This window comes from Nilaparvata lugens, chromosome 7, assembly GCF_014356525.2.
Source record: "Nilaparvata lugens isolate BPH chromosome 7, ASM1435652v1, whole genome shotgun sequence".
NCBI classification, from domain to species: Eukaryota; Metazoa; Arthropoda; class Insecta; order Hemiptera; family Delphacidae; genus Nilaparvata; species Nilaparvata lugens.
The window spans coordinates 64,247,252-64,274,013 of NC_052510.1; the positions used below are offsets into that span (position 1 = coordinate 64,247,252).

Sequence of the window (26,762 nt, forward strand, 5' to 3'; positions counted from 1 at the left end):
GTAGTAGTAGTAAATCACTTTTAATCAGCTGACTATATCTGTATTTTTACAGAAACGGTAAGATACAGATATAAAAAGCTTGGCATCAGCTGATTAAAAGTGAATTGCTCATGTTCGCGGCGCGTAAATCTGTACGCACTTTTAGAAGTGTTTATTTCTCTCTGTTCCACTCACTCCTAATCTACGGAATTGTTGTTTGGGGAAATTCTAGTGTTGTGTAGGAGCTGTTCAGATTACGGAAGTGGGCCTTGAGGGTGATGATTGGGGAATCAATACGAACAAGTTGTCGGCCCTACTTCAGAGATCTTGAAATTCTTCCACTCCCAAGCAGATATATTTTTGAAACAATCTACTCCATAAAAACATATACAAGAATTTAATACAGGTGAAGTATTGAATGGAAAAGACTGAAATTGTCAAAAACCACAGATTTATTGATAGTTAGAAAAACCGGTTTTAGGTTATTACACCATTCTCAATCTCTGATAAACTAAAACTCTTAGGTCCGGTTTCCGAGCTCGGGATTTAGCTAAGTCCTAGACTTTAAACAGCTGGAGTTAGGAAATTGGCTTTCCAAAACGGGGCGTAGTCGCAGCTTTTATAACAGTAGTCATAGTTTTTATTCTCTCATTTCTATAATTGGAAACGTTTTTCCTTGACTAAATTAGACATTCCTAAATAATTCAAAATAGCTGAAACTTTACACTATTTTCTCTTAATTTTATTTTCTGTTCAATTTTCAAGTTTTTCAAAATTTAATTCAAAAGTGACTATGAAAATGACTGCGACCACGCCCCTTTTTGGAAAGCCAATTTTCTGACTCCAGCTGTTTAAAGTCTAGGACTTAGCTAAATCCCGAGCTCGGAAACCGGCCCTAAGAGTTTTAGTTTATCAGAGATTGACAATGGTGTAATAACTGAAACCGGTCTTTCTAACTATCAATAAATCTGTGGTTTTTTGACAAAATTTCATAGTTTTTTTCATTTAATATGAATAATTACCACAATATCAACTTCTCAACTACACAAAAAGTGAAAAACAGGTGAAGCATTTCATAGATACTCGACCAGATACAGAAGTAACTTGAGAGAGGATGTAGCATGTATGAACGAGGTGTACGGAGATCAGGTATTCGAATGTACAACCAGTTGCCATCCCACTTGGAAGAATTATCAGGAAGGAAATTCAGAATTCAATTGAGAACGGAGCTGCTGTCTTTTTCTATTGGTTCATATTCGATTGATTGATTGAGTACTTTATTTATGTAGATTACAATATATACTGACTTATACACTTATATAAAATAGCTTACAATACAGCAAAATTATAGATGAATTTACATAATATAGACTAATAAAATAATTATTGAACTGTATATGATATGAAAAAGCAATTTGTAATATAATAACTATAGATAATAATCATATTGTTATGCATCTACATAAATTGGCGGAGCTTTGAACATATCAATGTCCATTCTTCGGAAAGAATATTAAAAATATCCTCCCCACTAACTCTCTACCAAAACGTTAATTTCGTTATTTAAACTGAGGATTTATTTATTAATGGGAATATTGTAAAAGTTTTAAGCAATATGAATATTAAAGAGAAAAAAAACAGAAAATTGATAAAGTAAAATAATTATATAGGTAGATAAGATCAAATAATTGATTAATAAAATGAAGTAGGCTGAAAGTAGATCAGGTTATCAACTTTCAGTAATATACAGCAGTATGCAGTGGATAATTGAAATAGCATGAGTTTATATTATATATATATATATATATATATATAATTCGTTCTATAACATGGTTTAAAGGTTATATTGGTGGAATGGGTGAGGGATTTTTGTCATGTGATCGTTCTAGGGCCGGACAGTTTCAGTCATTTGTTCCAAAATATGTTTTTTTAAAGTCAGGATGAAGCTCGCTCGGCTCTCGATAGACCTGATAGAAACAGGAAGTGTATTCCATGCACGACAGGCACTGACTAAGAAGGATTTTGTGAAAATAGTAGTTCGATGATTGGGTATCCTTAAAGTACTTTCTCCGGTTCTAGTATGTGAAGCATCTATCCTCCTACCTTCAGAGACAAATTTGAAATCATCTTTAAAATAGTTCGGATTACCGTATTTCAAGATATCTCTAACAAGCTTGACTATTCGAAAAAGCCTCTATGGAGGAGTGATGAATATGATTCGATGGAGGAGTTCAATGAATATTTTTATAATCTGACGATGGTGTAATCACCGAAACTAGTAGTTACAATTTGTATTCTTGTTTTATTAATTTTTAAGGGTACTATAATTGTATTCTATAAATACAAGAAAGTAGCCCTGAATTCATACATTTAAAAAAATATTACAAACCCCAAATTGGAGGTTTAAGAGGATTAAGAGCTTACATTTTCTTGTATAAATTTGACAAATCCATATACCCCTTTTGTAGGTCAGTGGATGAAATTAAATGAAATAAATAAATTGTTCCGATTTTCTTTTTGTGCTGTGTATAATAGCAATTAAATTTGAATTAACCAAAACTGTGTATTGATTTGTGTAGCATACTGTGCCAACTTTATATTTGCAGAGTATATTCATTACTTTGTTGGCTTAGAATCTGTTTTTTATTCAGTGTATCAATATTATTCTGTTTGGCTAAAAATATTTTTTATTTTGCAGTGTATTCAAATGTTGAAAAATTAATTACCGCTCAGAGGAATCTTACCGCTTTGAGGGAGGCCCTCATCTGCAATCTCCAGCCCTGGATAACTTCATATCTTGATATTATGGATCGGCGACAAAGTTTTCAATCAGGTACTTGTGGATGAGAATACTACGTGAGGTTTTCTGTTCACAGAACTACTAGTATGTTAATCACCTACGGTACCTTGTTGCATTATCATCCCCAATGCAATAGTCTTGTCACAAAAATCTCTCAAAAAATTTCTTATCTCTCTCTCTCTTATGTAGATGCATAACAATATGATTATTATCTATAGTTATTATATTACAAATTGCTTTTTCATATAATATACAGTTCAATAGTTATTTTCTTAGTCTATATTATGTAAATTCATCTATAACTTTGCTGTATTGTAAGCTATTGTATACAAGTGTATAAGCCAGTATATATTGTAATCTACATAAATAAAGTACTCAATCAATCAATCTCTTGGGTTAACAGCCGTAGGGCTGGTTGGCAGCAGCTCTCCATGCTTTTCTGTCGTCCGCTTTCCGCTTCAGCTCGCAGTATGATCCACATCTCATATCCCGTAGCAATTGTTTCATATACTCCAGCCTAGGTCTTCCTCTCATATTCCTTCCCTCAACCATTCCCTCCATTATCCTTGTCAGTAGAGTGTCATGTCTGATGATGTGGCCAATCAGCTGTGCTCTTCTTTGCTTGATCCACTTCAAGAAGTTCCGGTTCTCTCCCACTCTTTCAAAAACTTGCTCATTTGTAATCATATCTCTCCAACTGATCTTCATCATTCTTCTGTAGCACCATGCCTCGAATGCAGCCAATCTTCTTTCCTCTCTCACCCCCATTGTCCACGCCTCACTTCCATATGTTGCAGTACTCCATACATACGTTTTCAACATGTTTTTTCTTACGTCGAGACTTATGTTTTTTGAGGTGAATAGATTTTTCTTCTTATTGAAGGCAATCTTAGCCTGGGCAATTCTGCTGGCAATGTCCTTGCAGCTTCTTCCATCACTTGTGATTTTTCATCGATTAAATTTAACAGTAGTTAGTTTTGTGATTTTGTAAATTTCTTATATAAAGAAAAAAATATTTCACAAAATTGAAGAGACTTTATATATTGTCAAAAAATCCACTTTATTCTAATAAAAAAATTCATTTCTATTTAAAAAAAATATTCTTTATGGAGAAAAATCCTCTTTTATTAAAAAAAAACTATTTTCCTGATCTCTAATGAATACAAGAATACCGTTCTGGAGATATATATTTGAATATTTGCTAGCGAATATTTTAGCGAAACGTCTCATATTATAGCACGACACTTGTTAGGTCAACCTCTATTCATAGCCCGAATATCAACCAAATCTGGGAGATTCGCATTTCCATGAAATCCATGAATGGGATGCCCCTTCATGATGAATGGAATATCCATCATGGATTTTTGCAAGAATGGTCTAAAATTGAAATCGCTCAAACTCTCAGGAATAAAAGTACTTGATGAGAGGAACAATAATTATTATATGTCACCACATTGGCGAAATTCACTGCTATTCTTGAGTTATAAGCATTTGAAGATGAGTGATTTCTCTGATCTGTGAGTGAAGGAAAGATTTTATGTTTCAGTGAATAACTCACCCTGTATTGTAGCGTCACCTACACATTTATTAGATTTGTACAAAAATGTATTAGATATTCAACAAATATGGTAACACTTTATTACATGTGATCATCAAACTCGTCGTCACAATTAAAACACTTTCACTCCCGGTTGCACGTACATCGATTAAATTTAACAGTAGTTAGATCTGAACCGAACCAATCAATCAGATTTTAATCAAACTTCACCGGTTTTAATTATTTTGATAAGTGCGTTTATATTGTTGTTGGCGATGGCTGCACGGCTGTAGGTGACAATATCACTCTTGGGTTTCCCCACTGAAACAAAGAGGATTAGAAATTATTATTAGAAGTCGAATAAAATAATTAATTAATCCATTTAAAGAAAATTATCAGACACAATATTTATAAGGTTAGCAAAAAAAAACAAGAATCGGAAAAGAAAAAACAGGCTATTGCCTAAAACTTCTTCAATTTCCTAATTTAGTTTTAAATTGTCCAAATATTATAGGTTATGTCCATTCAAATTTCTACACCAAATCACAATCTAAAATATAAATTAGAATAAAACAAACAATTTTAAATTTGGATGGATTAATAATAGGAGTTTCTTAAAAACATGAAACAAACTATAAATTCACAAAATAAAGAATAAAAACACTATTGATATTGATTATCAACAGTCTAAAGCTGCGTTTACACCAAAGTTATTAACGAGATGTTAATAACTTAATCTTCATAGATTCTATTAGATTGAACATATCTTATCATACACGTGATGAACATATGTGTTTGTCAAGTTCCGTTCAATCCAATATAATCTATGAAGATTAAGTTATCAACATTTTGTTAATAACTTTGGTGTAAACGCAGCTTAGAGGTAGACGCACACAGTTCGTCATCAGACGGACGGCACGCATCGGATTATTATATTTGATGCATTGTTTTCAATTGGAGTGCGCATACCTATCCGCATTCGTATAGGTATGCGCACTCCAATTGGAAACAATGCATCAAATATAATAATCCGATCCGTCCGATGCGTGCCGTCCGTCCGATGACGATCTGTGTGCACCTACCTAATTAAGGGCTCGAGGTAAGAGCTATAAGGTTTCTGAGCTCGGGATTTAGCTAAGTTCTAGACTTTAAACAGCTGGAGTCAGAAAATTGCCGTGGCTTTTCGAAAAGACATGGCACGAACACATCAATGTTAATAAAATACTGCCATTATAACGTGGACCTCACTATAGTATTTCATCTACCAATATTATTACATTAGCAGTGTCATTTTCAACATAAATAATCTGCAACTACTGTATTTTAATATAACATTAAAGTGAAAAAACACTCACATTGTTTGGTGTGGCGACGACCGTTTCTTGCTGGTATTGCACATTCTCAAGCCCGACAGAAACTCAAGTATTCATTTGAATGAAAAAGACTAAGATATTGTCAAAAAACCACTGATTTATTGAAATTAGAAAGACCGGTTTCGGTTATTACACCATTGTCAATCTCTGATAAACTAAAACTAAATACAAGAGCAGCAGATGAGTATAAATTCTGCTGCTCTTGTATTTAGTTTTAGTTTATCAGAGATTGACAATGGTGTAATAACCGAAACCGGTCTTTCTAATTTCAATAAATCAGTGGTTTTTTGACAATATCTTAGTCTTTTTCATTCTATATGAATAATTACCACAATATCAACTTCTCAACTTCACAAAAAGTCAAGTATTTAAGGTTATGAGGGTGAGTATTTGGTTAGAGTTGGGGTGGAGGGGAGTTTTGGCGGTTGATGGAGGTGGATTTAAATGAGTTTGTCGAACAGGGTGTGAGAAGAAAAGTTGATTTGATCATTGAGAATATTGTTTGGTGTACTTGTATATTTCAAACTGTTCCAGTACATCTAATTTTCTGTTTTTGTGTGAATAGTGGAGTATTTCAAGGTTATTGTTTATGTCAGGGTGTGTGTGGTCAGTGGAGATAATGTGTTCTGCAAAGGTGGAATGGGAGGAAGGGTGGGTGATGGCTCTTGTGTGCTCTTTGAATCTTATATGTTGAAATTTCTGGCTGTTTTTCCTATGTAGAATTTACTGCAATCTGTAAAATTTAGTTTATAAACTCCTGGTCTATTGTGATGTTGCTGAGGGGTTGTGGTGGTTGAGGTTGAGGGGTTGTTGTGTGTTGTTGTTGGCACAGAAGAGCTTATTGAGTGAATTTGTGGTTCTGTATGCAATCTGACATAGACAATAACCTTGAAATACTCCACTATTCCCACAAAAACAGAAAATTAAATGTACTGGAACAGTTTGAAATATACAAGTACACCAAACAACAGCCAAACAATATTCTCAATGATCAAATCAACTTTTCTTCCCACACCCTGTTCGACAAACTCATTTAAATCACCTTCATCAACCGCCAAAACTCCCCTCCACCCCCACTCTGACCAAATACTCACCCTCATAACCTTAAATACTTTAGTTTCTGTCGGGCTTGAAAATGTGCAACACCAGCACGAAACGGTCGTCGCCACACCAAAGAATGTGAGTGTTTTCTCACTTTAAAGTTATATTAAAATACAATAGTTATAATAGTGAAAACAAGATGGATAACCAACAAGGATAAAATAATCTATTTTATTTGTAAGAATATTGTTCACCTCTCAGTCTAGCTGCCTGCTGGATGATCAGATTAATCTGCCTCAAACACTCGAGAAGTTGTTCGTGATTGGTTCTTCTCACAGTGTGAGTGTTAATCATTTCCTCATTCACCTGATACAGTTCTGTGTAGAATTCTCTCATGTCTTTCCTTAAAAAAACAAGAATTTCAAGATTCAATGCTAAAGATTCATGAAAAATTACTATTCTAATAGTATATTAATTACTACCATCTACTATTATAACTATACTATATTATTAATGATTGTATTAGGAGAAATAAAGTAATACTCATCCATAATGAAAACATTAGAATAGATAGATAGATAGATAGATAGATAGATAGATAGATAGATAGATATAGATAGATATTCAATCCATTCAACACAGTGTACTCATTATTACACAAGCAAACAGTTGAACGTCGTCAAATTATTACAAATATAAATATAGTCTACTAATTAAAATAGTAGCGATTCCTTCAATGATCCTCCAAATACTCCTGCACCGTGTAGTAGGCTTTGTCTATAAAATATTTTTGAAGGTCGGTTTTAAATCTATTAAGAGGAATGCTGGTGGATGCACGCTTTAAATGTATAGGAAGCTTATTATAAAATTTGCAGCCTGAGTAACTAGGCTTACCCTCAAAAAGCTTCCTCCTATGCGGCTGAATCGCAAAGTTGTCTCTGCCTCTAGTGTTGTAGGAGTGCGTATCGGAGATAAGTGTAAGGTCCATTCTATTTTTTACAGTATGCATGATCATTCTAAACATGTAAATCGAAGGCACCGTCAGCAGCGACAATGATCTGAACGCATCTCTACAGGGGTGATTAAATCCAAGGCCCGCTATATACCGTATTGCCCTCTTTTGTAGTACAAAGACCCTCTGCATATTTTCCTTTGTGGTACAACCCCAAAGCTCTATACCATATGTGAGGTAACAGTAAAAAGTAGCGAAGTATGCAACTTTAACGGTGTTTTGTGGGACATACTTCGCAAGATTTCTTAAGAGGAAGAGACTTTTACTTATTTTCTTCACAATATTATCAACATGCATTGTCCATGTCAACCTGTCATCAAAGTACACCCCCAACATATTAACTGTATCCGTGCACTCAATTTCATCTTCTCCAATACATAATTGAGGAAGAGTAGCGGCAGATTTGAAGTGGATAGTTTGACTTTTTGTAGAATTAATTGATAAGCAGATTTCATTGAAATACTGAACAACAGCATTTGTGGAGATGTTCATGTCTATTTCAAAATTATTCACATCTTTATCTGAGAAAAAAAGAGTTGTGTCGTCAGCATATAGTGTCAAGTGAACTCTGTCAGATACCGCTGAATGAACATCAGAAATATACAGAAGGAAGAGTAGCGGGCCCAGGATTGAACCCTGAGGGACGCCAAATTTAAGTTTCATTTTGGAAGAGGAAACTTCTCCAGAGGTCGAAGATATGGTGACATACTGAATGCGTTCAGTTATGTATGATTCCAATAGTTGGTAGGGGATACCTCTCACTCCCAGGCCTCGCAATTTAATCAGCAGGACCTTGAAATCGACACAATCAAAGGCCTTCGAGAGGTCTAAGAGAACAGCCGAGGAGTAATTTCCTTTATCTAATTCATCTAATATTCTCTCATACAGATTTATTGCTGCACCAATAGTCGATCTCCCCTTGACGAAACCATATTGATAGGAAGGAATAAGCTTGAATTTGAACAAATAGCTAGTTAATCTTATATGGATTATTCTTTCGAAAATTTTTGAGAGGGCGGGCAGAATTGAGATGGGTCGATAATTAGCGATATTCGTTTTATCTCCTTTTTTATAGATAGGAGTGACTTTAGAGATTTTCAGGCGATCTGGGAAAACTCCCTGTTCAAGCATTGAGTTTATGATGTTGACGAGAGGGGAAATTAGCTCGCTAATACATTTTTCAATTACACTCATAGATAATCCATCATAACCTTTACTTCGCTTAGATTTTATACTCTTAATGATGGAGAGAACTTCATATGCATTTGTTGGAGAGAGAAACATATTATGGTTTGGTTCAGGCATACTATTCGCAAATCCTTCTCTAGCACTGCTTTTCAATCTCTCTCTTTCAGTTTGCATTCCCACTGACACAAAATGCTCATTAAACATCTTTGCTATCTCACTTGGATTTCTAATCATCTCATCATCAACTTTAATTTCAGCAATCCCGGACTGACTTGTAGTTCTGCTCCCATCAACTCTGAAGCTATTGATCACGTTCCAGCAACTTTTGGATTTGTTGTCAGATTTAGAAATAAAATCGCCGTAAAAGTTTTTCTTTGCTGTGACAACCGCCGCATCATAATGTTTTTTAATTCTATTTATTGCACTCATATCCACCTCTTGTCCTGCCTTCATCCTTTGGGTAGCCATGTTCAGATATAGGCGCATTTGCTCCAACTCCTGAGTTATCCAGTTACCTTTTATGCCACTCTTTTTATTCTTGAAGTTTTTTTTGGATCTCAGAGGACAACACACATTAAAGTGGTGAAGGAGAGTTGAATGAAATCGATTGAATTTTTCATTTGTGTCACATTCCTCATAAACATTACTCCATGTTTCGTTGGATAAATGTAGCCTGAGAAGATCAATATTGGCATCTGAGCAATCGTTAATCAATGACTTGAATTTATTGTTTGGCCTCTCTGCTTTATCAGTTTCAGATGTACCTCCAGCAGAAATGTCAATGCATTGGGCAGCATGATCCGATAAGAAAGTATGAATTACCTGAGTGGAGTAATGTGAAGGAGAAATGTTTGTAAATATATTATCGATACATGTACCGCTTTTCAATCTGGTTACCTGGTCAATTGTGTGTGAGAGACCATACTGAGTCAAAATTTCCGTGATTCTTGAGCGTTTAATACTGTCCAACAGAAAATTCACGTTTATATCCCCAAGTAGAACAATAGAATCATTTGAACTAACTGACATTCTGTCCATCAGAGAATCAAGATTAGCAATGAAAGTTTCAAAGACTCCATTTGGGGGTCGATAAATTCCAACCACAATCAAGTTTCGAGAGGAAAGATTTAACTTTATTCCAGTCACTTCTATATCTCCTTCAACACATAATAATTCTGCATTTGACACTGGCAAAACCTCACTATTTTTTAAGTACTCATTGAAATTTTTATGAATAAATATTGCTACTCCTCCCTTTCTTTTTTTGTCTCTACAATAGCAAGATGCTAGGGTGTAATTATTCAGATTTAAGTCTTTAATTTCAAAGTCTCTCAAAGCATGCTCCGTAATGACCAGGATATCAGGAGACTCATCTTCCAATAGTATGTCCAATCTATCCATCTTATTCATAATACTGTCGACATTTTGGTGAATAACTTTAATAGTCTTTCTACATGGTCTGTTGATCAGAGCTTGCCAAGAAGAGGCTCCGATTCGGCGTTTATCTATAGTCTCTTCTGGAAGCTCATCAAACTGAGAGACTCTACTCGAAGAGATCAATCCCTCACATTCCTCTTCAGCCACCTCATTAAAAAAGACTCTTTCTTATCTACACTTCTGCATGGTGATTTATTCTCAACCAATTCCGCCAGTCTAGTACACAGTATATTGTATCCTGATCCATTAAGGTGAAGCCCATGTCGGGTGAAGTTTGCTCGCCTCAATCTCTCATTTATAAAACACATCCTTATTCTCTTCGAATTTTTCCTTGTACTGCTATTGGTGTTTATGAATAGCGTCATTTATCTCGTCAATTGTCTGGTTAAGTTGAGGTCTGTCAAAGCGATGTGGTATGGTGGTCATGATAAGATTGGTTTTGAGACTCATAGGAACCAAAATATCAAGTACTTTCTTGAATTTATTTACACTTCGTGACGTTTGAGCTCCAATGTCATTTGTGCCACCCATAACTATCAGAAAATCACTTGAACCAAAATTCTCAATTTGCTTTTCAACTCCTTCAATTACCCGTTCCATTGTAGCATTAGGTTTGAAAAAGACCTGGACGTCATAATTAGGAAGCTTATTACCAATAAATTTCCAGATTTTCCTTCCATGACTATCGGCTAATACCAATATCCTATTTTTATTGATGGATTTCTTATGAGAGTTAATTTCATTATTTTCTTTCGTTTGTGAGCTCGATTGCCTTTTAATTGTGTGTGGATCATTCACTTCATATATACTTTCGTTATCATGTCCCACTCTCTTATCTTTTTTCTCAGTTTTATCAACACTGGAAGAAGTATTTTTTGTTCGAGACTCTGTATCTTTATATTTACTTACTTCAGACAAACTCGATTTAGCAGTTTGGACAAGAGCATTGAAAGAGTTTTCTAGTCTTAGGTCATCATAGTCGACAGATGCATTGATATCTCCAGGTGAATAGAAATTTTTTAGTTCTACTGTTTCAAGTTTGAGCGATTTATTTTCGGCTCTCATAAGAGTATTATCCGCCTCTAGAACTTCAATTGTGGTGATCATTTCGGTATTTCTCGATCTAAGATATTCATTCTCCTGTTCCAAGCATGCTTTATTTCGAAGGGCTAATTCGATCTCAATTTTTTTCTCCTGGAGCGACTGTAATAAGAAATCCTTCTCCTTCCTGCAAGACTCTAACTCTATCTGAAGACTCATAGAATGAGCAATAATATCATCTCTTTGCTGCTGAAGCTCAACTTCTCTAAGAGATTCATCCAAGGGTAGCATACGAGGTGATGAAGAATTTCCTCTATATGAAGGTGTATTCACGGCAGCATTTTTTGTGGCTATCTTAATAAATTCTCCACCTCTTACAGGTGAGTAAGGACTATTCGAGTCACACATATTTTGCTTATCAATATTCACCTTCTCCACATTGATTGGTGATTTCAGCATGCTGATATTAGCTTCGGAAGATTTTGTAGGCGAATGGCCATGGACACCCTCAGCTTTCAAGACTTCCGATTCGCTCAAGTTAGTTCTCACAGTAGCTGAGCAAGACCGTTGCAAGCAACGCCATACCACACTGTCATCAGCTCGACGAGTATCTCGTCTATATCTATAGCCTTTAAAAATTAGCCCTGGCTTTCTTTGCTGAGTCAAAAATTTTTCAATTTTTTCCATGCCAAGTGTCTAAATTTTCTACCCCTGACTTCCACTTCCTTCGTAGAAACACCCTAAAAGCTCTATACTGAAAAAACAGATTTAAATAATTTGAGATAAATTCCTATAGAAAAAAGATTATTTCAGCTCTCAATTTTGTATTAGTGTTAATAGTTATCCCTCAAAATAAACCTTGCCTTATTTTGTATTAGTGTTTAGTATTTTGTTCAATTTGGAAGTATTATTCTATAATCGTTAAGGAAAAAGGTGGTTATTCCAAATTACTAAAGTTTTAGTCAGTATTTTTTGTAAGATTTACGGATTGAAGATATAGTGACAATGTTCTATTACACGTGAAAATGAGTAATTAAATTAACTGTAAACGACTAAATTAAGAAAACTAAATTTTACTAAGAATTTTTATGCTACTTTTTTGAGAAAAAATAAGCTGTTTGAAAGAGAGAAAATCAACAACCGTATAGTTGTTAGCGTTGTTTGAATGGCAATATTTAGGTGAATTGATTAATATAACGATATTATATTAAAGTCTATTATTTGAAGATAAGTCAGAGATGATTTGGGAAGGAAAAGGAAATCTGGTGAGAGCTATGCTGAATAAATAGAGAAACAGTTAAATATATCAGCAGAAATACAAAGAAGAGTCAAAAAAGAAGGAATCAGCTCTAGTGAATTTTCAACAGAAAACAAGTCTTTAACTTTCAGTAAACACAGGTGAAAATTCTATGAAACAGTCTGTCCTCAAATCGCTCGTACCCCGTCTGGATCCGGCTAAGAGCGACTATAACAGGATGCAATGTTCACAAATCTTACAGAGCAGCCCGCCGATTCTGCAGATCTATTTCAACCCGTGTGTCAATAATTATGATTATCTATGATACAGAATAAGCTCTCCTCTAGGAAATCAAGAAGCAAAAAGGAATGTAAAAAATGGATTTCTTATGAAACAGAAAAAAGGATAGGTTTAGAAACTAGAGAATTTATAAAGTTATCGGTTTACTAATACAATTTTCAGTTTTATTTATGGTAGGACTAAGGTTTAGAAAAACATTTACTACGGAGAAAATATTGTGATACGTTTAATTGATATGATTATCTGGGTTTAGGAATTGTAAATTGATCAATTTGTTCTAGGAATAGTTATTTGAAAAGTTCAGTGTTAAAAAGGTAATTGATGAGTTTAAGCTACTTATGTAACGGATAAAGTGAAAGTTGAAACTAATGATATGTTAGGAAATTAAAAAATATATATTAGAGTTGAATTAATTTATTACATTTGACATTTATAGATTATTGGAATATTGTTAATAATTTTAAACAAATACTTTCTAGGTTAGGAAATGCTACGAAAAACAATGAACAACATTAATCTCTACAAGCAGAATCAGAAACAGTCAGGCCTATCTTATCTGAACAGAGCAGCCACGAAAACACTCCTTCTATCACCACGGCTCGAGCCGAACTGAATGTAGTCTTATATCAAGAATCTATTTTGAAAAAGCTACAGACATGTTATACACCCATGGAGTATACTTTCTGAAGTGCTATAACTAGTAGTTCTGTGAACAGTAGACCTCGCGCAGTTATAAACCGCAGCCTCCTCTTATATACTGTCAGAGTAAATCCTGTCTGTATGTCGTGTCGGCGAGATATTGGTGTGAAAACGGCTAATGGCTGTTGAGGTTGGTGTATAAAAAATGCTAACATCAAAAGCTAATCTCCTTCAAGACATACTGGCAACAGGACAGCCCGAGTTCAAAGCAGAGAAAGTTCGATAGACAATACTATGTTATCTTAGTTGACCGAGCGAAGTGAGGTCTAAGATTCAAGTCGACGGTTTGGCATTTCTCTTAATGTTTAGATGTTTAAATGTTTTTATGTTGCGCATTTACGGCGAAACGCGGTAAGATTTTTATGAAATTTGACAGGTATGTTCCTTTTTTAATTGCGCGTCGACGTATACACAAGGTTTCTGGAAATTTGCATTTCAATGATAATATAAAAGGAAAAAGGAGCCTTCTTCATACGCCAATATTAGAGTAAAATTCAGACTATAGAATTATTCATCATAAATCAGCTGACAAGTGATTACACAGATGTGTGGAGAAGCAAGTCTATTGCTGTATTTCCATAAGGTCTACAGTTTCAATCAGGTACTTGTGGATGAGAACACTGCGTGAGGTCTACTGTTCACAGAACCACTAGTTATTAATTGCATGCATTATTGCACGCAATCAATAGTTCATTTAATAGAGCATAAAATAGCATTCAATGAGGCATGCAATTTATAGTCTACACAACAGCTGATTTTTTACCAAGTTACATTGAGATATTGAATTGCATGCGTCATGGCATGCAATTTATAATAAACTCGACAGCTGATTTAACTATAGAATAATAATTCTATGGTCTGATTTTTACTCTAAATACTAATAAAGGTGGCTCCGTTTTCCTTTTATAATATATTATCCTTGAAATTCAAAATTTCCAAAAACCTTGTATATACGTCGACGCGCAATTTAAAAAGGAACATACCTGTCAAATTTCATGAAAATCTATTACCGCGTTTCGCCGTAAATGCGCAACATATAAACATTTAAACATAAAGAGAATTGCCAAACCGTCGACTTGAATCTTAGACCTCACTTCGCTCGGTCAATTATGTGTTTGAAAATATAGGGCCCAGTTGCACAAAAGCCGATTAAATTTCAACCGTGATCAATTTCACGAGAACCAATCAGAGAAGACCTTTTTAAAAGACGGCTTCTCTGATTGGTTCTCATGGAATTAATCACAATTAAAATTTAACCGGCTTTCGTGCAACCGGCACTATATAACTTATGTTTTGTAAATCATAATTCAAACTTGAAAAATTGAGAGAAAATTTGGTATTATATTAATACTAGCAGGTAACCCGTGCTCTGCAAGGATCTCATCAAAAACTTTTTACTTACTGACACCTTGAAGAAATTAATACAGACCTATAACCATCCTCGGTAAATTGACAATCAATTGGAAAATTTCAAGTTGATCAGTCAAATAGTTGAGACTTGATGATGCGCCATTCGTGTATTTTCCCATCCACTACATTTATAAGCCGATTCTTTCCTTTATTATATAGGGTGACACGGAAAAACAAGAGCTTTTAAAAATGCCATAAAACATTAGTGGGAAGGGCAAACATTATTTTATTTAAACTAATGTGGAGTTCAAGACTTGCCACTCAAGAATTATTAATAACATCTATCACTTTTTGACAATTTCTTCTCTAAGATGGCTTCCTCCTGAACGAATACACTCTTGAAACCTGTGTAGACGTTTCCTCATTGATCGCTGCAACATCTGCGTTTCCTGGTCCCATGATCTGTCCACCTGCGATTTTATGTTTGTGGAGCTATCTAAAATCAAACGTTTTCACAACTTGACCAATAACTGTGGTTGAATCATAATAACAGACAATTCAAAATGAAACTAACAATATCACAGTTGAAATGTTGCAGCAATCGTTCAGGAATCTCAACACAGATTTCAAGAGTGTTATTCGTGCAGGAGGAAGTCATCTTGAAGAAGTAATAGTCAAAAAGTGATAGCTAAGCTATTAATGATTTTTTGGCAAGTCTTGAACTTGCTTGAACTTACATTAATTGAATAAAATCATTTTTGCCCTTCCCACTAATGTTTTATAGCGTTTTCAAAAGTTCCCGTTTTTCTGTGTCATCCTGTATTATAGATTACTATAATTGACCGAGCGAAGTGAGGTCTAAGATTCAAGTCGACGGTTTGGCATTTCTCTTAATGTTAAAATGTTTGAATGTTTAAAATGTTTATATGTTGCGCATTTACGGCGAAACGCGGTAATAGATTTTCATGAAATTTGACAGGTATGTTCCTTTTTCAATTGCGCGTCGACGTATATACAAGGTTTTTTGAAATTTTGCATTTCAAGGATAATATAAAAGGAAAAAGGAGCCTCCTTCATACGCCAATATTAGAGTAAAAATCAGACTATAGAATTATTCATCATAAATCAGCTGGCAAGTGATTACACAGATGTGTAGAGAAGCCAGTCTATTGCTGTATTTCCATAAGGTCTATAGTTTCAATCAGGTACTTGTGGATGAGAATACTGCGTGAGGTCTACTGTTCACAGAACTACTAGTTATATTATAGTTTACTATAATATTATACTCTGTGAAAATAATTAAGGGACTGATAATTTTGTGAAGTGAACTAGAATACTTAACCTATTTCGGACTATGTGTAACCTTATCTAAAATTGGGAGAGGAATAGCACAAGGTTACCTCATGTTTTCTCTCCCTATCATTTTGATGATGAACTTATTGTATGTATAACAAAAAAATAGATGTAACTTACAAGCATTGCAATAGTCTAGCATCCTCGGCTTGTACCACAAGACTGCGTATCAAATTGGAGCTATCTGCAACCGAGGCAGCCATCTTGGTTGCATTTTGTTGCAACTCGGCAACTCTGTTAAGGGAATCTTTCAACTGGTCAAACGCCTTCGGAAATTCCGCATACGTCTGCCAAAAAATAAATTCTTTGAATACAACTAAATTTATCGGATCAATAATGAGAATTTATTGAATAATAAATTTACTGAATCAATGCTAGCTCATACACCATTCACTATAAATAGTGAGGTCCACGTTATAAAGGCACTATTTGATTAAGATTGGTGTTGCTATCCTTGTCTATCATTCGAAAAAGCATATAAGCTCTATCCTTCTCTAGCTCCACAACTTTTACCGCTCGTTTTTTTCTAATTTTAACAATGTAGGAATATAATTAATTAACAAAATACTTAATCTCAATTAGCAAAATTTATTATTTAATAATTGGAAACAATTTCCCTTGACGAATGAAATAGCTCTATAATTGATTGTCTTTTAACAATGTAGAATTAATAATTTATTAACAAAATATTTCATTTTAATTATGAAAAATCATTAAAACTGATTGATAAATATAATTTCTAAAGGGAAAAAATGATTTTATTCAAACTACATTAATGTGCTCTCATAAGAATATGTCAGGTGTTAAGACAAAGCTATTCAAATGTATACAAGTATCCAAAACCTGGCTTGAAGCGAATAAACTTGTAATTAATGATGATAAAACAGAACTAATATATTTCTCACTGAATAATGAAAATGAAAATCAAGCTGTTAAACTTCTAGGTCTTTATATTGATAGTAAATTAACATGGAGGGAGCAAGTAAATATGTTGTGCAGAACACTGTCTAGAGTGACATATCTTATGAGGAAATTGAAATACTGTGTAAGTTCAGATGTACTTTCAACAGCTGATTCTTGTCTATTTCATTCCTTGTTAGCATATGGAGTTATACTCTGGGGAAATAGTAGCACTGCCACAAAGGTACTCATTCTTCAAAACAAAGTAATAAGAATTATTGACAATCTTCAGCCAAGAGAATCATGTAGAGACAGTTTTGTAAAATTTCAAATCATGACAGTGCCAATTATACATCTATATAACAATTTAATGCAAGTAAAAAATAATCTCTATAACTATGACAGTATTGGACACTCATATAACACGAGAAATCGATCAGATCTTGCTATTCCTCAAATTAGATAATCAAAAACTCACAAGAGTCATCTTTAACAGAGACGACTGATGTTCAATAAACTTCCTTTATGGGTGCGGAATCTGCCGGAAAAAGCTTTTAAACATGTTTTAAATAGATGGTTGAAGAACCACCCTTTTTATAATATAAATGAATACCTAGTATCTGACACAAATACAATTCAAAAATAATAATCTCTAAAGAATTAGATTGTATTTCATTATAGATAATATTATATTATTTATTGTATTATTATAGTTATTTGTGCAACTAGTGCGCAAAGTGACAGTTTGCTGCACCGAAAGAAACGTTTAAGGCGAGGGCGGAATGGTTTCTTGAGTGCAGCAGAGGAACTTTGCGCACGTATTTCACATTAATAATAATAATAATAATAATAATAATAATATTTCTTTATTCAACACAGCAAATGTGAACATTATACAGTTGAATATCGTCACAAGCAGCAATACAAATACATATTACAAAATGTCAACAATTCTTAAAACTCTAGACTACACAGTATTTAGCCTACTTTTAATTATAAACTAGTCAAGACATAAAACTGTTAAATTCTTCCAAGCTATACACCGCCTTGGAAATGAGAAGAGTGTACAAATCTCTCTTGAATTTTTTAATGTCAGACAAGGTTTGCAATTCAGGGGGTAATTTATTATGTAACTTTGCTCCTAGATAGGTTGGTAGTTTCTCATAGATTTTCAATCTGTGTTGTTGTATGGCTAGTCTATTTTTCCCCCTTGTGTTGTAGTTATGTGAATCAGCCTGTGTTTTGAATGTGGAAATGTTTCTATGTGTGAAAATCAAGAGTTTATATAATATGTAAACTGATGGGAGTGTTAGAATTTTCAAGTCTACAAAAGCATCTCTACACGAATCATTGAAACTGAGGCCAGCCAGGTAACGTATTGCTCTTTTTTGAAGCCTGAATATTTTTTGGAAGTGTATATTAGCACAACCACCCCACAACTCTATACCATATGACACATGTGAATAAAATAAGGCAAAATAAACCATTTTTGAGACCGATACGGGCACTAATCTCACCATATTTCTCAAAACAAACAGCCCCTTACTCACAGAATTAATTAGTTTTTCAATGTGCAAATCCCATAAAATTTTTGAATCTATCTCTAGACCAAGTAAATTAACAGAGTCTGTATTTTCTACAGGATCACAGCCAATGTATAATTTAGGTTCTATATGATTTTGTCTGAGGCTGAAATCTAAAATTAAAAAGCCATTAAGTTTTTCCTACAGTTACCATTGAATATGAAAAGTGGATAATTATGGGTAAAATTGCCTGAAATCCATCAAATGTTTTTCTGTGTAATTTTATTATTGATAAAAACCTCAATCCTAAAATCCTAAAGTCCTCGTTGTCCTTGGTTATAATATATAATGAATAATAATTAGCGCGTTGTGCTTCGTTGCACGTCTGCTCACTATAGCAGCCACAGCAGTCACTGTTACCAACTTCATTTTGATTTTGCTGCACTGTTGCTCCATATAACCTACTAAGTATTTTGCGTTGCCATGTTGCAAATCTGGAGTGCAGAAAAATTTTTCCCGCACTAGAGCGGAAAAGTGATTCTTTGCGTTCTGTAATCAGTGCAGCAATGGCCACTTTTCAACGTAACTGTAAGAAAAGAATATTTAATTATATGTATGTATATTATTTAAAAAAAAACTTACTGTATTTTGACGTAGCCTATTACAATCAAGTTTGTTTAACGGCAATAAAAATATTCTTATTCTTATTCTAATGAAAAGTTCAAGACTTGCCGTTTGAGAATTATTAATAACATCTATCACTTTTTGACAATATTACTTCTTCAAGATGGCTTCCTCCTGAACGAGTACACTCTTGAAATCTGTGTTGAGATTCCTGAACGATTGCTGTAACATCTCATCTGGGATATTCCTGGTCCCATGATCTGTGCACCTGCGATTTTCTGTTTGTGGAGCTATCTCAAATCAAACGTTTTCACAACTTGACCAATAACTGTGGTTGAATAATAACAGACAATTCAAAATAAAATCAACAATTTCCCAGCTAATATTACTAAATATCATTCATCATTGTAAGGCTAAGCACACACCAGTTACGGTAGTCAAGACAAGACATGATCAGTCACAATACGTCACATAGTTACTTATGAAGATATCATGTCTAATAGCAACGACTAATCAGTGTGCGTTTCATCATGAGCAACAATGTGAAGTATTGTGACTAAACGTGTCTGATCATGTCTTGTCTTGTCTTGTCTTGACTAACTGGTGTGCGCCCAGCCTAAGGTTGGTCACACACCGATTAGTCAAGACATGATCAGACACGTTTAGTCACAGTACTTCACATTGTTGCTCATGACGAAACTCACACTGATTAGTCATTGCAATTAGACATGTCTTCATAAGCAACTTTGTGAAGTGTTGTGACTAAACGTGTCTTGACTTGTCTTGACTAACTGGTGTGCGCCTAACCTTATAACTTAATTGACCGAGCGAAGTGAGGTCTAAGATTCAAGTCGACGGTTTGGCATTTCTCTTAATGTTTAAATGTTTATATGTTGCGCATTTACGGCGAAACGCGGTAATTGATTTTCATGACAGGTATGTTCCTTTTTTAATTGCGCGTCGACGTACATACAAGGTTTTTTGGAAATTCTACATCAAAATTTTTATAGAATAATATAATCTAACAAAATACTTTATTTCAGTATAATGCATCTATAGTGAGGTCCACGTTATAATGGCACTGTTTGATTAGCAATGTTATTGCTATCCTTCTATATCATTCAACAAAGCGGTTGGTACTCTTTTTCTCGCTTTGCTCTGTTGCCAAATCGTCTTTCAATAATGTAGAATTAATAATCAATAAACAAAACATTTCATCTTATTTATGAAAATTCATTTTGATATTATTGAAAATATAATTTCTTGCTTAATAAAATTAATATAATTTATTATTTTAAACGAGACTGAACCGTTAATATTACATCAATAAACTTCTATCAGCTACCGTCTTTTGAAGACATTGACAAGACAGAGGATCGGCAACGTTTTTCTCCTATTTTTCTTCACTGCCATTATAACGTGAACCTCACTATAGGTCCAGTTGAAGAGATGAATTTATACACACATAGATGAACATATTTTTGGCACTGGAAAAATCTTGCATAAATCATAACTACACCGTACTTTGAATTACAAAACTATTAACTATTATATTTATTACAAAACTATAAACTATTATATTTCAAAACTTTGAATAACAAAACTATTTACAAACAAGAAGGTTTGTTTTGCTGAGGGTGATGCTCACATGAGCTCAAGGCAGTGCGTGGGTAATGAGGCGGATGAATATGAGAAATGAATGGACCTACAGTTTTAAGTGGGTTCCAAACCCATCGGTTTAGCAATGGGATTACCTCTTCATGGATATTTGGAAGGTGTATAATTTTAATGAAAAATTACAAGGATACTAGCTTTGACTATAGACAAAAGTCTGTCTATAGTCAAAGGTACTAATGTGCGAGATAAATTACTTTTAACATGAAGAGGAGAAACCCAATTCTCCCTCCACAGTTTGTAGCATAGTCACAGACGGACATCCTGCGCATAATTGGATGCGCCGTGTCATTTCGCTTCAGGTTCTTGTGATGAACACATCTCCGTAAGATACACAAACATATCACTTTGGAACATTGCCAGTGGAGGGGAGCGAAGCGTTACAAAGCTCTCTCACACAGACACAAAAGAAGGAGAATGCTGCTGGGTAGTGGGAGAGATTAGTGGAAGATAGAGCATCGGACCTCTCTGTCTTTGAGAAAGAGCCGTGTTAAAAGAAATTTATCTCGCACTTTTTTTTAGTTATGTTTATAATTTAATTATTCGAAATAGTTCATTCACCCAATTCTCTCATATGTTTTTAATTCATATTCATTCTTAATTAATTATTTTGTGTCCATATAGTGCGCTGTTTGATATCTTTGATAAATAAAATATAAAATTAATGAATTGTATCTATACAATGCCAACTCTGAAAATGCGGTCTGAAGCAGACTGTTTACGGAGGTAGTGCAATCACAGTATCTATTCTGTAGTGCAATATTACAGTAAAAATCAGATTATAGAATAAATTAGTCATCATAAATCAATGCATTGACGCATGCAATTAATATCTCAATGTAACTTAGTAAAAAATCTTCTGTTGTGTCGACTATTAGTTGCATGCAATTAATAACTGAAAATAACATGGTATTTTCTCTCGACCTTTCACTGATTTGAACTCGGGCTGTCCTGTTGCCAGTATGTCTTGAAGGAGATTAGCTTTTGATGTTAGTTTCGACTCGATCGGCTTTTGTCTGTTTGTTTGTACCGCAGTTACAGTCGCAGTTATTGTCCGATTTGGATAAAATTTGGTATATGTACCATTTTTGATACACCAACCCCAACAGCTATTAGTCGTTTTCACACCGATATCTCGCCGATACGATAGGACAGGACAGAATTTACTCTGATGAACTGTCATTTCATTTTTTATCCCACTGACTACCTATGAAAGGGGTATACGGATTTGTCAATAACAGTATGGACAGAGGAGGTTTATAACTGCGCGAGGTCTACTATTTTGTAGCGATATTATTTACTGCAATTTTATTTATTGTAGTAAGTTACACTGAATTATTTATTTAATTGAATCTGTAATGTCGAAGTTGAGTGGTAGAGAGGTCTTCAAAGTCCTAACTCCGTCTAATAAAGACTTTTCGAATTTTCATTTTTATTATAAACGAAAATCCCAATAAATGCTGTAAATCACCCCGAAGACTTCTGTTACTGCAAATAATATTGACAACGGGGTAAACGGCTAGATGGAAATTCGATGATTTTCATTTTCATACTTTAAAAAAATTCCATTTTTATTATAAACGAAAATCCCAATTAAATGCTGTAAATCACCCCGAAGACTTCTGCTACTGCAAATAATATTGACAACGGGGTAAACGGCTAGATGGAAATTCGATGATTTTCATTTTCATACTTTAAAAAAATTCCATTTTTATTATAAACGAAAATCCCAATCAAATACTGTAAATGACCCCGAAGACTTCTGCTACTGCAAATATTGACAACAGAGTAAACAGCTAGATGGAAATTCGATGATTTTCATTTTCATACTTTAAAAAAAAATCCATTTTTATTATAAACGAAAATCCCAATTAAATGCTGTAAATCACCCGGAAGACTTCTTCTACTGCAAATATTGACAACAGAGTAAACAGCTAGATGAAAATTCGATGATTTTCATTTTCATACTGTAACAAACTTTGTAGCTGTTGAATTTTGGAGGGAATACTTTGAATTGAATTTGAACGGATTATACTCACCCTGATATGAATGTCAAGAGGGTTGTCCTTCGGAGGAGCCAAGGGGACAGAGAGGGAGGTGCTCACTTCATTGAGACTAGGATGCACGACGAATGTCTCGCCGTTGAAAATGCCCTCGGCGAACACAGTCACTGCTCTGATTACTGTCAAATTGTTGGTGGATAGAGCTAGCACTATGTGGCCTCCCTGCCAAAATAATACATAAACAGATAGATAAATAATTAATAAATAAAATACATAGAGAATTAAGCACCAAAACTCCACAATATTTCTGTGCACATCAAGATAACAGATAACTCAAGACAATTCAAAAGCGCCGTTAAAAACTGGAATATTACAACTGGAAGATGACCTTTATATAGGGAAACATATTTCCTAATAATATGTTAGCTAGCTTTTATTATTGTATTTGCAACCCCGCCCAACTACACCGGGTGTTTCAAATTACCCAATGATGGTGATGTTGTAAAATCTCTCCATATAATAAGAAAACAAGGATTTTTAGTGAAATTTGACAATATCCTTGTTTTCTTATCAAGTTATATTTATCCTTCAATGTTGTTTTCCATCACGAACTGCTTATTATTGAATAACTTTTTGCTATTAAAAAGAAGCAGTCAGAATTTTTCACAATAAATGAGTAAATCACTCTCTGTGACAACGAGATCTTTCGGCAGGTCCGCCATCTTCCTGGTTGTCCAGTTTTTAACCAATTTTTAAAAGTTAGTTATATTTATTTTAAAAAATGGTGTACAGAAACCAATTTTACATCAAATTACTCACAGAAGTACCAAGTTTATGATGATGTGTATTATAAGTGTGTTCTTTGTGCCTTCCTTTTGAGGCTCGGAAGACATCTAGACGGTAGCCAAATTCATCCCAGACTGTTCGCAAGATGTCTGTCTTCTCGGACTGTAGCTACTGCATCAGTTATTCTGGTGTTTAGCTCCTCAATATCAAGTGCTAAGGGATGAACTCAACAAAAAGTCATGTTTGGTCATTTGTAGTAAATTGAATAATTTCTCAAAAATTGATATTTTCAGAAAATTTGTATTTTACTAGATCAACAATACCATGGAGAATCAATCCTTTAAATCTCATGGATTTATCTCTTACCGAATTTGAAATGCTCTGTCCCAAAAATTTAAACTTTAGGCGCTCATATCTCAAAAAGTCATGATCGAAAAAAAATGTTTTCCTGAGAAAACTTTCTCATTTTGATAGCTTGATGATATACAAATCGAAAATCTTTGAAAAATATCACCAGTAGAAAGTTTATTCTTAGCCTTTGCACAGCCTTAATCGTGTTTATGTCCCTTCCTTAGCACTTCACATTGAGGAGCTGAAAACCAGGATAACTGATGCAGTAGCTACAGTCCGAGAAGACAGACATCTTGCCAACAGTCTGGGATGAATTTGGCTACCGTCTAGATGTCGCCCGAGCCTCAAATGGGGGGCACATAAAACACTTATAATACATCATCAAAAACTTGATAATTATGTGAGTAATTTGATGTAAAATTGGTTTGTGTGCACCATTTTAAAAATAAATATATCTGTTTAAAAAAAATTGGGTCATTCTTTTTGAAACACCCGGTATTCTATTTGGATGCAGATAAATTTTATAAATGTGACTAATTACTAAGTAAGCGAACATATTGATATATTACACAAAACATTATGTATGAGGTATTAAACACAATAGTATGCGAATATATTGAGCTAACAATTATATATTACTTACTGCTATTAACTTTTTCTCTATTATATAGGTTCTGTGAAGTTGAGTAGGTTTATTTCAGAAAACAAAAATTAAATTTCCTCTTTTCTGTTAGGGCTACTTGTAATATAAATATAAAGAAAAATAGACTAGAGTGATAATTTGAAAATGGCATCAATGTTGAAACATGTTGTGATAAAATAATTCAAAAAGGGTACTGAGATTTTTATTTTTCTTTATATTTAAATTAAATTTCCACTTGACACATTCGATCAAACCAAGAATTTTTAAGAGAACTCGAATGAATCTTAAATAAGTTACAGATTTGCATGCCCGCATACGCTGCCAAATTGTAAAAAATACAAATTAAAACTTCAAGATACAATTCAAATAAAAATCACTCTGAAATCAGATCAAACTTTATTCCATAATAGACTACCTATCATAATATTTATAAATAATAGAGAACGGTATTTTAATAGGGCTACTTAAATGTTTAATTACAGTAATCACTTTCTATCATTATTCATTTTTTTCTGAATTCCTGCTTGCTCAATTTTGAATATTTGTTTGCTCTATAGATCCAATAAATAAATAAATAAATCTATAAAATAAAAAAATATAGAAGAATGGAAAATATATATTCTACCTTGTGCTGGTTAGATGTCTGGCATGTGGATATTTCAGTTAGAAATCTTGTGTTGGCCTGAAATGAGGGAAAACTTTGAATTCAACACACATTTTCCAAAAATTGATTTGACAAATATTTCGTTGAGATATCTAATAAAATATTTGAAATGATTGAGAAAACACCACTGATAACATTCAAAAATACTATGTAAAAGTCTCCAAGGGATTTATGTATTACCATAGAGAAACAATAGCATAAGTAGATATCCCATGGTATAGGGCGTTTATGTCGCAACTTTTACTGTTATCTCAAGCTAACAGTACACGCAGTTTTTTCCTGTGAAGCTTTATGACGCTGGTAGTCTCTCATATTGTGCCGCTCATACACTCTTACCCGGTCAAAACAGTAGAAATTGTCAATAATCGGCTTGAGATAACAGTAAAAGTTGCGACATAAACGCCCTATACCATGGGATATCTACTTACGCTATTGTTTCTCTATGGTATTACAAAACATGACGGTAGCTGATACAGGTTTATTGATGTGACATTAACTGTTCATACACGTTTAAAATAATCAATTATATTTTATTAAGCGAGAAGTTATATTTTTTAATAATTTCATAATGAATTTACATAATTAAGATGAAATATTTTGTTGATGAATTATTAATTCTACATTGTTGAAAGACGATCTGGCAACAGAGCACAGCGAGAAAGAGATAGCGCTATCCGCTTTGTTGAATGATAGACAAGGATAGCAATACAATTGGTAATCAAACACTGCCATTATAACGTGGGCCTCACTATAGACTGAGTTTTCTCAGTATGAAGATGACCAACGTCGTCACTACTAAAATGTAAGTGCTCCCACTTTAAAAGACAGTGTTTTTATACAAAGTTTAAATTATTAGTTGAAAAATGATCTACAACACAATTTTCAAAATAAATGCATAATTATTATCGGTTTCTAAATGATCGGGTGTTTCAAAAAGTATGACCCAATTTTTAACAGTTATATTTATTTCAAAAAATGGTGTACACAAACCAATTTAACATAAAATTACTCAAAGAAGTATCGAGTTTATGATGATGTATTATAAGTGTTCTATGTGCCCTCGTTTTGAGGCTCGGACGACATCTAGACGGTAGCAAAATTTATCCCAGACTGTTTGCAATATGTCTGTCTTCTCGTACTGTAGCTACACTGCATCAGTTAACCTGGGTTTTAGCTCCTCAATATCAAGCGCTAAGGGAGGAGCATAAACACGATTTTTAACGCTGTTCCTCCCTTAGTACTTGATA

At 33.9% G+C, this 26,762-nt stretch overlaps 1 protein-coding gene across 1 annotated transcript in view; it reads right to left on the minus strand.

Annotated features, from left to right (window-relative positions):
- Positions 1–4,253: 4,253 nt before the first annotated feature.
- LOC120352255 (Bardet-Biedl syndrome 2 protein homolog) overlaps positions 4,254–26,762 on the minus strand; it is a 40,133-nt gene continuing 17,624 nt past the window's right edge. Inside the window, exons 7-11 of the mRNA XM_039432026.1 lie at positions 25,477–25,533; positions 23,108–23,293; positions 16,468–16,634; positions 6,985–7,133; positions 4,254–4,637 (exon numbers count right to left, since the gene is read on the minus strand). Coding sequence (XP_039287960.1) covers positions 4,537–4,637; positions 6,985–7,133; positions 16,468–16,634; positions 23,108–23,293; positions 25,477–25,533 — 660 coding nt within the window. The 3' untranslated portion in view covers positions 4,254–4,536. The remainder of the gene's footprint in view (positions 4,638–6,984; positions 7,134–16,467; positions 16,635–23,107; positions 23,294–25,476; positions 25,534–26,762) is intronic.